Source organism: Pleurodeles waltl, chromosome 8 (assembly GCF_031143425.1).
Source record: "Pleurodeles waltl isolate 20211129_DDA chromosome 8, aPleWal1.hap1.20221129, whole genome shotgun sequence".
Taxonomy (NCBI): domain Eukaryota; kingdom Metazoa; phylum Chordata; class Amphibia; order Caudata; family Salamandridae; genus Pleurodeles; species Pleurodeles waltl.
The window spans coordinates 1402192496-1402206052 of record NC_090447.1 but is presented as its reverse complement, the minus strand read 5'-3'; the positions used below and the strand labels follow the sequence as shown (position 1 = coordinate 1402206052).

At 44.2% G+C, this 13557-nt stretch overlaps 1 protein-coding gene across 1 annotated transcript in view; it reads right to left on the bottom strand.

The window, feature by feature from the left end:
- LOC138249601 (trifunctional purine biosynthetic protein adenosine-3-like) overlaps nt 1-13557 on the bottom strand; it is a 249449-nt gene that overhangs the window by 149298 nt on the left and 86594 nt on the right. Inside the window, exons 13-14 of the mRNA XM_069203543.1 lie at nt 9571-9680; nt 3009-3207 (exon numbers count right to left, since the gene is read on the bottom strand). Of these exons, the coding sequence (XP_069059644.1) occupies nt 3009-3207; nt 9571-9680 (309 nt within the window). The remainder of the gene's footprint in view (nt 1-3008; nt 3208-9570; nt 9681-13557) is intronic.

Sequence of the window (13557 nt, the reverse complement as noted above, 5' to 3'; positions counted from 1 at the left end):
TCCACCATGACCCTGAGCTCCTCCTCCCAGAAACTGGGGTGTCTTTGCCGTGCCATGGGATGGTGTAGGTGATGTGTGGGGTGGTGTGTGTGGTGATAAGTGTGGTGATATGTAGTGGTGTGTGGTGTTTTGTGCGTGGAAGTTGTGTGGGTGATGGTGTTGAGGGCCTGTGGATGCTAGTTTGTGGATGGTGGTGTCTCTCTCTCGCCTTCTCTCTGTAATATTGGTCGTAGGGGTTTGTGGGTGATGTGGGTGTGTGTTTTATATTGTAATGGGTGTGTGGGAGTGGTGTGTGTATGTGTATCAGGTGTGTGTATTTGGAATTGTCCAATGTGGCGGAGTTTTGTAGAAGTGTGTGTATTTTGAGCGCAGCGGTGTGTACCGCCAATGGAATACCGCGGTTGAAAGACCGCCGCGTGGATTCGTGGGTCGTGATAGCGTGGGCGTATTTCTGTAGGCGTGACGGTGTCGGTTTTGTTTTCGCCAGTTTATCACTGACTTTTGGTGTGGCGGACTTGGGTGGGTGTCTGAATTTTGTCGGATTTCCAGATGTGGGTCATAATAGCTGTGGCGGAATTCCGCGGCCGCGGCTGTATGTTGGTGGTCTTCTGCACGGCGGCAAGCGGCTTTTACCGCCAGTGTTGTAATGACCACCATAATATGCTCACATACCTTGAGATATAAATAATGCCATTGACTTTTCATGGAAGGACAATTTTGAGTCTGCAGGAAATATAGTTACTATAAGTAACCTTTTCTTCAGATTCTTCATCTTATGAATGAATCCCAACGCAATACCATGTGGGAAGAGGGAATGGGTAGTGCTGGTTAACTAAGCAAGTAATGCAACACAGCTTGAGCGAAATACCCATTGCTGCATGCCTAAGACTTCAGTTAGTAGTGTTTGATAAATTATGTTCGAATGACCATGTAACTGTCCATTAGCAACTGGGAAGTTCCTGGGAAGAACCTGGAGGCAGCTATGGCTCAAGTATGATCAGTGCTTAATTTGAGCCTGTGGTTTCTGGAGCTTAGCACCAACACTTAACTGGCAACACTGGCTCTTCTGACAGTGTGCCACATGGTGGTGCTGTTTGTGTAATTCAAAGATGAGCACACAATAGTTGTTTATTAATTCAGTATATATTAAAAAATTATAATAACAAATTACCTGTATCCCTAGCCTGGAGTAGTCTAAACTTTCACAACTGTAGGAGTGTGATGATTAGTAGTTATGTTGGTACTGTCATTGCCAGCGCTGGCACGGGCAATGGAGGGGGTGCAGGCTGCAGTGGCATCCTGAATAGGACACTGGCACTTATCTTTTTTACAAATTAGGCAGTACGATGGACATCAAGTTGTTGTTTGCCATGCCCCCCTTGCTATGCTCCCCAGAGCAACAAACATGTTCTCACAATTATTTATTTTAATGTACAAATCAAACAATGCAAGTATGTCGAGTCCCCCCCTTTAAAAATGCAATCAAAATCATGATTGCCAATTTTCTATTGGATGCCATGTTTCCCTAAAACTGTAAAAATATACACAGTGTGATATTTGATGACAAATGAGGAGAGTGTTTTTGAGAGTTGTTTGGATTCCTCCACTCGCCCCAAAGTTTAAAGATCCCTGTTCTAATATCATCACCTTCTGTACAGTCATACTCTTTATCTGTGATTTTACGGGCTTCAGAGCTCAAAGTAGGACTCAAAAATCTACTCCATCTAGACAAACCTTGGAGCCTTCGAGAGGTGCTATACCAAGGGAACATCACTGAAGTTCACCTTCAGTTTTCCTCTTTTCCACAAGGATAATTACTACCAATGTCAACAACTTCAAGAGCGGTCTCAAAGCTCTGTGATTGGCACTCCCACTGGCAGTGAGGGAGGGTCTGACTGACGTGGGGCGGGGGCACATTGGCAGACTTCCACTTCTGTTTATGTGCTGGGGTGAGAGCCTGTAGAGGTGCTGCATTGGATTCAAAGTTGTTGGAGATGCCAAGGCCACAAGAACGTGATCCATTTTGAGAGGCAACCCAGAGGGTGCAGGAGAAATCTTGAATAAATCCAGTGTAGCATGTCGGAAGCCCTTGGCCTGCACAGGGTCAGCCACTAGGCCCAGAAATGATGTCCTCATCTTTTCTAACACTGGATCTTCTCCAACAGTGAGGAAGAGTTCATCATTGGGGAAAAGAGTTCATACCCCGAACAGTCCTGGGAGAGGGACTGTGTCCTGGATGAAGAAGAGGGCTTCTTCTTTTTGTGTTCTCGCAAGCTTTAGACAGAAATAACTTGTTCCCCCTCACCCCCCTTCTCCTGATGTCCTCAGAGGGCAAGGAGGCATAAGAATCAGAGAAAGTGGCATTGTTGTCCAATACGAGAAATCGTGTGTAGTTGTTATTTGGTTGTGAAAGGGGTATGTTCTTGCAACAACTACAACAAAGTTTGAAGAATGTTTTAGAGGAGACATTTGTCCTAGTCGCTGCCTAATGCTGAGGAATTTTGTCAGCAAGACACCAAGATCAAGCCCTTGACCTGCGTTGATGATGCATAGAAAAGCAGGAATTGATGCCAGTTGCACATCGAGCTGTATGATGCCACCTGACACTGCGGGAGAAATGTTGGGAAAGGGGCTCCAGTCTGAAATTTGGAAGGAATAATTCATAAGATTATGAATCTGCGTACCATAGCCATGAGAAGCATACATTTCAGAAACTAGGGCCCTGCAGACCAACTATAGCTTTTTATTTCACTGTATCTTTTCCCACTGAATTATATTTATGTCCTGAGGAATTTGTAAATCCTCATGTGAAGGAGTATATTTAGCTGTCTGCACACTGCTGAATTTCAGCTTAGCTTTCAATTTAGGATTCAGACAGTAGTTCATTACAAATATTTGCATACTTTTTATCCTTTAGTGGTGTCATTACAAAGGTATCTGCAGATATAAATAAGTACATAACTTAAACACATTTAAAACATTCATCTGTAGAATTTATGGAAATGCACCTAGGTAAGCACATCTTGACTTCTTGCAGGCCTTGATAACTCCAGCTACAATTGCTTCAGATGCCCCAGCACTGAGGTTTCCACTGACTAAGGAGTCCAGGAAAAAGAGGGGCTCTGCCCCCTGTGTCAGGATTTCGTTGGCACACATCGCAATCAGGTCCAGACCAATCGTGTCATATTTATCACAAGCGTGGGCAACCTAAAGAGATAACAAAATCACTAGCCGGTAGTTGACAGATGAGCAAAAAGCTGAAGACATCTGCACTTTTAAAATATCATCTAAGGTGTTCTTAACAGTCCACCAGCCTCCACAGGGCCCCCATCACATAAAAGCCTGACTCATAGACTCAATGTTGCCAAATACAGCCAGTCTCACTGACAACTTTGGTATCATAGAAAAACAAGATGACAGGCAAAGGTAGGCTTTTATTCACCATGAAACCACAAGACCTTTTCTCCAGGGGCACTCACTTATTACTGGGCAATGTCAGTGGTGGTTACTGTCACCCACCAGTGATCACCAGGGGGTACTATTGCACTCCAAATGCATAGCCCAGGCTCCCATTGTACACTTGGTTCTTCATGCTAGCAAAGCAGTCAAGTGTTACACTAGTAAGTGGTTATAGGTTTGGAACAACTATTTAGTATAACATCGTAGTCACACACATTAAAATAAGTGAAGAGCCAGAGTTGTATTTTATAAAACGAGTAGCCTATTACTTACGCAAATTTACAGCTCAACAAAAGAAACGAGAAGTCACTCTCACAGGAGAATTGGATAAAACACTCCAAACGCCACTATGGTTCTTATGCTTTAAGTTGTGCTAATTTTGCTAACAAGGAGGCCTTTCAACAATGTTAGTTTATGGTAGAAGGACTGCTGTGTTTCTCTAAATCTCGCTTCCTCTTGGGTCTCAATGAATTTCTCTGGCTCTTACGCTTCATAAGAGTATAGGTATCATACTGAATATATCTTCAGTAGCTATAAACCGTATGCCCTTTGCCCACATTTCTCTATATCCAGCCTAAGAGTTTCAAAGAGGCCGTCTCCCTTGGCCAAAGCCTATACGTCTGCACGGGGGCTAAAATACAAGGTATGCATGATCCAGTGTGAACTGGAATCCAAAGGGAACTAGATCATGAGTCAATGGGCGACCTTCAAATACGGGACTGGATCTATATTCTTTGGGACATAAGATGTAAAAGGGTCTCAAGGTTTTGGTTCTGGAAGGAGGGGTTACAGGACACAATTCTGGAGACGAAGTGGGTTTCAAACTGGTTTCTGGCTATGTTACAATCAGCTTCAAAGACGCTCATAAGCGCCCACGACCTGTATCTCAAAAACAGGGAATCGTGGTCATGATATTCTGCTGGTGGGGACACCCATGTGTCTGGCAATGGGCCAGCATTAGGGGGACACAGTTCCGACCCTCTCTTCTCGAAAATACTGTGCCTCCAGATTCCTGACTGTAAACCCTTCTCTTGGTTTTGTTATGTACGATGACGCCCATATAAGCATATCACTATAAAGGTAGCCCTTACAATAGTTCGTTCAAGTTGTCATGACAACTGAAAACTAATTTTTTGACAACCCCTGCCAAAATCATGACACCTGAACAAAAAAGGGCTTTGAGGCAGCAGCACAAAAATACTTAAATAATTGAATTTGTAAGACCTAGATCAACTGTTCCAAATGAAGTCACACAATTTCAAGCCTCACAATAGAAAGGACACCAATGGCCTTCACGTAACGAAATGAACCTGGAGAGCCCAAGAAAGAAAGTTTATCAAATTAACATAACCTTCTAAATACACGTATGACCACATGCAGTCCAAGACCTTCCCACTGCTACAGCAAAAGAGCTTCTCTTCTAAATTTAGATCATAAATGTAGATAGACTTCCAAAAGGACATTTATGGATTCATATAGATCTTGTGGCCGCAAAAGCAGTAGGACTCACTGTGTTACCTCCAAACAAGTGTATAGTTATCTAACTTGCTTATATTGTATCATGTCAAGCATCACATTTTCTACTCCACTCTAGGTACCGCCAACACAGAGACATGCAGCTAGTTGATCTCCCTCAAATTCCTCAGTGGCCCAGGAAGGGGATGCTACAAAGCTACTATACTCTTAGCAAATTTTTCCTCACCTTCAAACACTAGTAACATAATACAAAGACAGTCAATGTAGGGCTTGTCCCGGTGGACCCTCTCATCATTGTCCTAATCAACACATGCCAATTCTTGATACATGTAGATCGACACAAGCACCAAGGCCTTTCTCACAGAAAACGGCATGTGATACAATATCAAAACATCATTGCACTAATAAATAATTGGTTTAACATTTTCAAACAAATTGAGTTAAAGTGATAAAAATGTTGAGCTAGGTGCTACAGTCAGCGGTGACCTGGTGCTGTGTTTTAAGTTTGCTTCCAGTTTATTAAACTTTTTTCAGAGAACCACCTTCTGCTCCTAGGTCACAAGCCACTTCAAGGTCCAGTTGGGGCATTTTATATTTGCCAAGAACAGACAGACCAGCAACACGGGGTTCTTTCTTCAGAACATGTAAAACTAGTGTGTCTGACATATTGGGAGGTGTTTGTAGGAACATTTAAATGCAACATGTATTTTGTTTCCTATGTTTTATATTTTTTCTGTTTGAAACCTCCATACTGTACATGGCGGTCCCAGACTGGAAAAATGTCAGCCTCATGGTGGTGGGAGGCCTACCGAGGTAAGGGAATGTGAAAGTTGGGCAGATGGGATTTTCACCAATTTCTGCTGGATATACTGCTTCTAAATGGCGCTGTTAAGCATTTAAATGACACCAACATTAATACCGTTAGATGTAGGGATCAGGAGTTATTACAAAAATAAATTCCATAACATTCAAAGGGAAATCCTAATTCAATCTAAATTTTTGAAGTACATAGACCACAATGTAGACATTCTCTGCGGAGTACTGCTGATAGAGTGTGGTAGGACAGAAGCTGGTTTTCATCCCCCACAGAGAGGGATTTCTTTCTTCAATAAATTACCTGCACATGACACTTTATGACCACATCATATGATTGGGTATAGTGCCTTACTAATTACCCATACTAACTACCTCTTTGGGTATAAGTCTATTAGGATTACCTATATTGTTTGTGTATATTATCATAAAAACATGATAGGGATAACATAATCTTTTCCTACAGGAAACCATTTACAAACTCGGGTACAGCTACATCAATAAAATGGGTGAGTCACTAATGATTTTACGCTGAGGTCTCAAGTGAACTCTGTGATCATTTATTGCCATGCCGTCTTGCTCATAACAGGACACCAAAAGACCGCCCAAGTTACATTTGGGCCTCACCCAGGAACAAGTTAACAGTTCCCTCACAACTCCCACTACCCCGTACACCAGTAGTGAAGAATGCCTTGGGCTTTATGGGGGGGATTAACACTGGGACCTGATCGACGCATGATGCTTGCTAAACTTAGTAAGAGTAGATTATATGTTCAGGCTCTCCCATATACAATTTACACTCAAGGCAAGATATTATATCTACATTTGGAACACGTGCAAGGGCCAAACCTGTTGAACACCTAGGGCATACACTGTCAGACCATAATCTGGTGCTGGTTTAAACCCACATGCATTCAGGATGACAAACATGACCCTGCAGGTTGCAGCCAACGGGAGTGCCGTTGGGATACTACTTCACAAATGAGGGAGTGACGGATGGCATGCTGAGCGGGAGACCCTCAAGGCTTGCCTACGTTGTATGTGCACACAAATGTCATATGGAAAAAATCGACCCTGAATAGAGAGGCTACTCAACAGGAAGGGGTGATGTGTCAGGTGGAGGGCCGGGCAGTGGAAGACCCACAACTCAGGAGGAAATAGCAAAGTTGTGACAATCCCACAGGGAAACAGTAGAATATCAGCACCGACTAGACTACAGAGCGTGTGGCCAGGGAACACAGTGAAAGTGACTAGGCAGAGAGATTGCCAGACTGGAAACTGAAAGGTACCACCTCAAGATGCTCCATCACATCATTAAAGATCCCTGAAGGCAGAGTGATGTTTATACAGCTGAAAATAAATGATGTACTGCTGAAACTGACTGCGTGACTGATGAAGACTGCAGGGCTACATTAGCGAGGCATGACTGAAGGAGACTTGCAGGGCTACAGTAGTGAGGCACAGGTGAAGCCATTAACCCTGGCACCAACAGGAGTCTTAGGAGCACCACAGATGAGATTAGACAGGCAATACAAAATCTGGCACCTGGACAGATGTCCAACCACATTTTATACGATTTATGAACTATTATTGGTCCCCCCAAATACTCACATTGCATGCATGCAGAGGCAACACACATTGGTTCACTACTCCTACAAGCAGGGAGCCATAACAATCATGCTACCCACACCCCACCTCGGCCCTCTGGAGGTGGCCTCCTATCATTCACTCTTGCTTTTAAACTTCGAACGTAAATTGCTGAGTAAGGCACTCATGTACTCTGGGCCAAATTTCAGAAGGCCAGGAAGGAGGTGAAGCTTCTATCAATGTTATCTTTGTATTCATGGTCACAAATATCCTGCATCCATGCCAGTGTAATAAACCTTGATGTCGAGAGTAAAACAAGATCATTAGACTGGACATAATTGGTTATAGGGTTTTTTGAAAAGCCTGTATACCACGTTACAGCAGCCTAAGAGTAGCCCGGGGTTAGGTACAAGAATTAAGGCATACAATAGGGGCCTCTCCTCTATTTGCCAGTATCTGTTTGCTACTTTAGGCCAGTTCTTTTCCTTCTCTATTTTCAGGAGCCAGGAAGCCTCCTAGACAGCAACATTATTATAAAGATCGAAGATCCAGTTAATCTTCCTGCTGTGGTGGAACCCTGGAAGAGCCAAAAATATATAAAAGTGAATACGCCATTATAGTGTTTCCTGTGAAGGTACCAAAAGTCTGCTGGATGGCCACTGTCAGTTTTGACAGCCATCCATCAAACTTTTTGGTTTTCAAAAGAAACTCCCAAACTCTGATTTTGTTTTTGAAAAGTAATTAACTAATGACCAGCACACCAGGGCAGTTTTATTTCCTGGGTGTAGGGTATCTTGTTTTTATTTTTCTGTTCGTCACTACACAAAAAAGGACATCTGTCCTAAATAAGGCAGACAGCCTTTTACCTTGATCTGTCAAGCAACTACATCAGGCCATCTTGACCTTTCTATCAGAGGAGCCTTTGGGGACACAGCTGATGGAAAGCTGACCGTCCATCTGAAACTAAATAGGGCAGGTGGACTGGGGGTTGGGCAGACAGGGTACTCGGTCAAGCTTGTAATCAAAATGCCAAACTCTAAATCAGGCCCTTAGTCTCATTTACATAAAGAAAGACAAAGGCGCTTATGGCCCTTTACTACTTCACAGATACATATGGGAATGGGAGATGTCATCACTAGTTGCAAACACTAACTCATACAAAATCATTAAATAACACAAATTCCTCCAGACTATAAGAAAGGATTTGAAACGGCCTGAAATATTTGGTTCAGATGTAAAGATGTTTTCATTAAAGGTGATTAACCTTCCCTACTTAGAGCATTTTTCACATGTTTCTACTGACTTTCCCCTACCCTGTGCTAGATATGTTGTAAAGTGACTGTACAGAACAACATTCTCCCTAGGGTTTCTTAGAGATTGTTATCATAAATGGCATCAAGGGGCATACATGTCTCAAATCATTGGTTGATTTGTGCCGGTGGCTGCAGGGGTTGAGCACAGCCACTCTTTTTGGGGACCTGGAATTATTTTTCATTATATTTCTTCTTACTTTTCATTATTTGAGTCCTCGTTCCTCCGCAGGCATAACCAACTAGGGACAGTCACGCAACAGAGATTATAATATTGGAATGTTGGGAACCACTGTATTGACTCAAGTCTTATAATGGCTAGTATAAGCCTTATGCTCCAACATTACAATGCTTATCTTTTTGTTTCTCCCTTTTTAATTTTGAACATTCTACCCTTAGTAGGGGGAATGTTCTAATAGATTTAGCCCTTGTGCCTCTGGCTATACCGGTTGTTAAAGGCCCTATCCCTCTTTATAGGCCCTCACCTGTGGCTTGGGCCTGTAACTTGCGTTCCGGGCCTTTAACAACCAATAAAGCCCTTGGCAACGGGCTATTAGGATATATTATCCTGCTCTGTGACTGATAATCCCCTATGCCACATGGTTAAGACTGAGATAACTTTCCTTATCTTTATGAATATTTTAAGAGGTTTTGAAATATGTTTCATTTGCCAAGCCAATGCTATTAAACGTGAAACAGAACAAGCTCTCCCTTTGCACACCTTCCACTTTAAGTAAATTTTTGAAACTTCGTTATCGTGATAGCAATTAAATCCCTTAACTTCAAGAAAGGCCGTAGGTGTAGAAAAAGGTATAAATGAGGCAGGAATTCAATCATCATGCTTGGATATCCATGCACAATTTAGGGAATTACGTCTGCAAATAATTATTATAATTTATGTTCCTGGTATAAAGCAATTGGTTACCTCTAACTTGGCTCCAACACTATTAGCTTTGGATATTAATATAGGGTCGCTGTATCCAGTGGTTTTCAAGTCAAACACTCCAGAACATCTTATGTGACCCAAGTGGTAACCTGCAAGTGGGACAAAATAATGAATAATCTTACCAAACACTGTTCTACGACATTTCTTGGATAAAATAGATAAATGTACACATATATTTTAACAGGTGATTAGATGAGGAAAGAATGATGAAAAAGAGCACCTTGTTCTGAGCATAAATCCTAAAAAAGAAATCTCTGGAGATTCTCAAAGGCTTCTGGAGAACAGCAATCACTACTTATTATGTTTGTATGCATATTGAAAAAATGGTAGAACTGGTTATGGACTGCTAAGATGGCTGCTCTCCCTTAGCTCCATCAGACAGTGTGCCTTCCCATACTACAGGCCAGAAAGAAGTGAAATGGAGTAAGTAGTAACCTTTTAGTCCTGTGACAAATACGAGGGAACGGGGCACCTGGCCAAACTTCTAGCTTATAGTGCTTTTTCAGTAGTTTGTGGCATACATGTAGTGCTTAGATAGTGCAAAAACAGCCGAAAGCCAGCAAAGCACTGTACAGGATCAAATTCAAAGATACAGCCAATGAGTGATTGGAGGATAGCTACGTTCTGAAATTTGAGGGCGACTGTCACTTTGTCTGATGTAAGGCCTGATTACGAGGTTGGCAGTCCAAGGACCGCCTGCCTTGTAGTGATGGTCGGACCGCCACAACTGTGGAGGTCCGACTGCACCATTACAACCCTGGCCTGCCAGGGGACCGTGTCCACACCTGGAACATGGTTCCCGATGGTGTGATGGCTGTCAGACTTGTAACCAGCCAGGGCGGTGCTAAACTCAGTACTGCCTCGCTGATTACAACTCAGCTTTCCACCAGCCTTTCCATGGCTGGGACCCCACCATGGAAAGGCTGGTGGAAAACCAGGCCTTGGGGCCACAGCCGGGCCTACACTGCCCATGGCATAGGCAGTGCAGGGGCCCCTCTGCCCAGCACTATCGCAATGTGCACTGTCTGCTTTGCTTGCGATGGTGCTGTAGTGTTAGGGTTTTGGGATCAACTCCCTTAATTGAACCGAGGCCAATATCGTAGCACTGTTCCCGCCGGTCAGGGCAGCGGGAATGCATAATACAATGTTCCCACCGGTCAGCCCGGGGGGAACACTGTTATACGCTTGGGAGGGGACACCTCCGTTATGACAGTGACGTCCTCCCCACAGCTTTGGCAGTCCACTCTAGGACTGCCAAAGTCATAATGAGGCCCGTGGTGTTTACCAAGAAGCGTGGTTTCAGCTCTTTTTAAAATTGGAGATGGGTGGGGCAGTCATGAAGGAGAAATGAATGGAAACGGCAATGTTGTTCCATATCCTGGGTGCACAAAAAGAGAAAAACGGTTGCCTTGTTGTTTCTTTTTTTTTTTTACTCAGTATATCAATGGCCAGGAAGTGTCTCTACTGGCTCCCAATACACTCACGTGTGACGTTCAAGGCCATGTGCACCATTCTATCTTCAAATCTGTTTTATCGACAAAGACATTTTGGTGCCTTGCCATACTACAAAATGTCAGATCTAATCAACAATTTTCCTCCGAGAGCATACAAATCGGTCCTTGAAATACTGAGTTAGAACCTTGTCTGTGGCTGCAGTCAAAAGCTAGAATTCACACATCATATCGCTGCAAACAGCATCATTACCTGAACTTCAGAAAGACTTTTAAATCATTCCTTTTTGACAAATAATCATACCTGGTTCAGGGCCAAGAAACCTATCTATTTGAACGTACTCACTATATTGCTAGAATTGTTTAACAAACACAATAAGATGCTGTCCAGCCCAGTACTTGTCTTGTAAAAAAAAAGTATTTTTATAACATTACAAAATGTAATGCTACACAAAGTAATGGGACCCAGTTAAGGGTTTCTTCAAATTGGAATGTTGTGTGACCAATGATCTGATTAGAGGTGGTGCCTGTAGGAGGCTGGACTGGCTTGTAGTGAGTACCTAGGGGTACTTGCACCTTGCACCAGGCCCAGTTATCCCTTATTAGTGTATAGGGTGTCTAGCAGCTTAGGCTGATAGATAATGGTAGCTTAGCAGAGCAGCTTAGGCTGAACTAGGAGACGTGTGAAGCTACTACAGTACCACTTAGTGTCATATGCACAATATCATAAGAAAACACAATACACAGTTATACTAAAAATAAAGGTACTTTATTTTTATGACAATATGCCAAAGTATCTTAGAGTGTACCCTCAGTGAGAGGATAGGAAATATACACAAGATATATATACACAATAGCAAAAATATGCAGTATAGTCTTAGAAAACAGTGCAAACAATGTATAGTTACAATAGGATGCAATGGGGAAACATAGGGATAGGGGCAACACAAACCATATACTCCAAAAGTGGAATGCGAACCACGAATGGACCCCAAACTTATGTGACCTTGTAGAGGGTCGCTGGGACTATTAGAAAATAGTGAGAGTTAGAAAAATAGCCCTCCCCAAGACCCTGAAAAGTGAGTGCAAAGTGCACTAAAGTTCCCCTAAGGACAAAGAAGTCGTGCTAGAGGAATAATGCAGGAAAGACACAAACCAACAATGCAACAACTGTGGATTTCCAATCTAGGGTACCTGTGGAACAAGGGGACCAAGTCCAAAAGTCACAAGCAAGTCGGAGATGGGCAGATGCCCAGGAAATGCCAGCTGCGGGTGCAAAGAAGCTTCTACTGGACAGAAGAAGCTGAGGTTTCTGCAGGAACGAAAAGGGCTAGAGACTTCCCCTTTGGTGGACGGATCCCTCTCGCCGTGGAGAGTCGTGCAGAAGTGTTTTCCCGCCGAAAGAACGCCAACAAGCCTTGCTAGCTGCAAATCATGCGGTTAGCGTTTTTGGACGCTGCTGTGGCCCTGGAGGGACCAGGAGGTCGCAAATTGGACCAGGAGAGAGAGGAGACGTCGAGCAAGACAAGGAGCTCTCTCAGCAGCAGGTAGCACCCGGAGAAGTGCCAGAAACAGGCACTATGAGGATGCGTGAAACGGTGCTCACCCGAAGTCGCACAAAGAAGTCCCACGTCGCCGGAGAACAACTTAGGAGGTCGTGCAATGCAGGTTAGATTGCTGTGGACCCAGGCTGGACTGTGCACAAAGGATTTCCGCCGGAAGTGCACGGAGGCCGGAGTAGCTGCAAAAGTCGCGGTTCCCAGCAATGCAGTCTAGCGAGGTGAGGCAAGGACTTACCTCCACCAAACTTGGACTGAAGAGTCACTGGACTGTGGGGGCCACTTGGACAGAGTTGCTGGATTCGAGGGACCTCGCTCGTCGTGCTGAGAGGAGACCCAAGGGACCGGTAATGCAGCTTTTTGGTGCCTGCGGTTGCAGGGGGAAGATTCCGTCGACCCACAGGAGATTTCTTCGGAGCTTCTAGTGCAGAGAGGAGGCAGACTACCCCCACAGCATGCACCACCAGGAAAACAGTCGAGAAGGCGGCAGGATCAGCGTTACAGAGTTGCAGTAGTCGTCTTTGCTACTTTGTTGCAGTGTTGCAGGCTTCCAGCGCGGTCAGCAGTCCATTCCTTGGCAGAAGGTGAAGAGAGAGATGCAGAGGAACTCGGATGAGCTCTTGCATTCGTTATCTAAAGTTTCCCCAGAGACAGAGACCCTAAATAGCCAGAAAAGAGGGTTTGGCTACCTAGGAGAGAGGATAGGCTAGCAACACCTGAAGGAGCCTATCACAAGGAGTCTCTGACGTCACCTGGTGGCACTGGCCACTCAGAGCAGTCCAGTGTGCCAGCAGCACCTCTGTTTCCAAGATGGCAGAGGTCTGGAGCACACTGGAGGAGCTCTGGACACCTCCCAGGGGAGGTGCAGGTCAGGGGAGTGGTCACTCCCCTTTCCTTTGTCCAGTTTCGCGCCAGAGCAGGGCTAAGGGGTCCCCTGAACCGGTGTAGACTGGCTT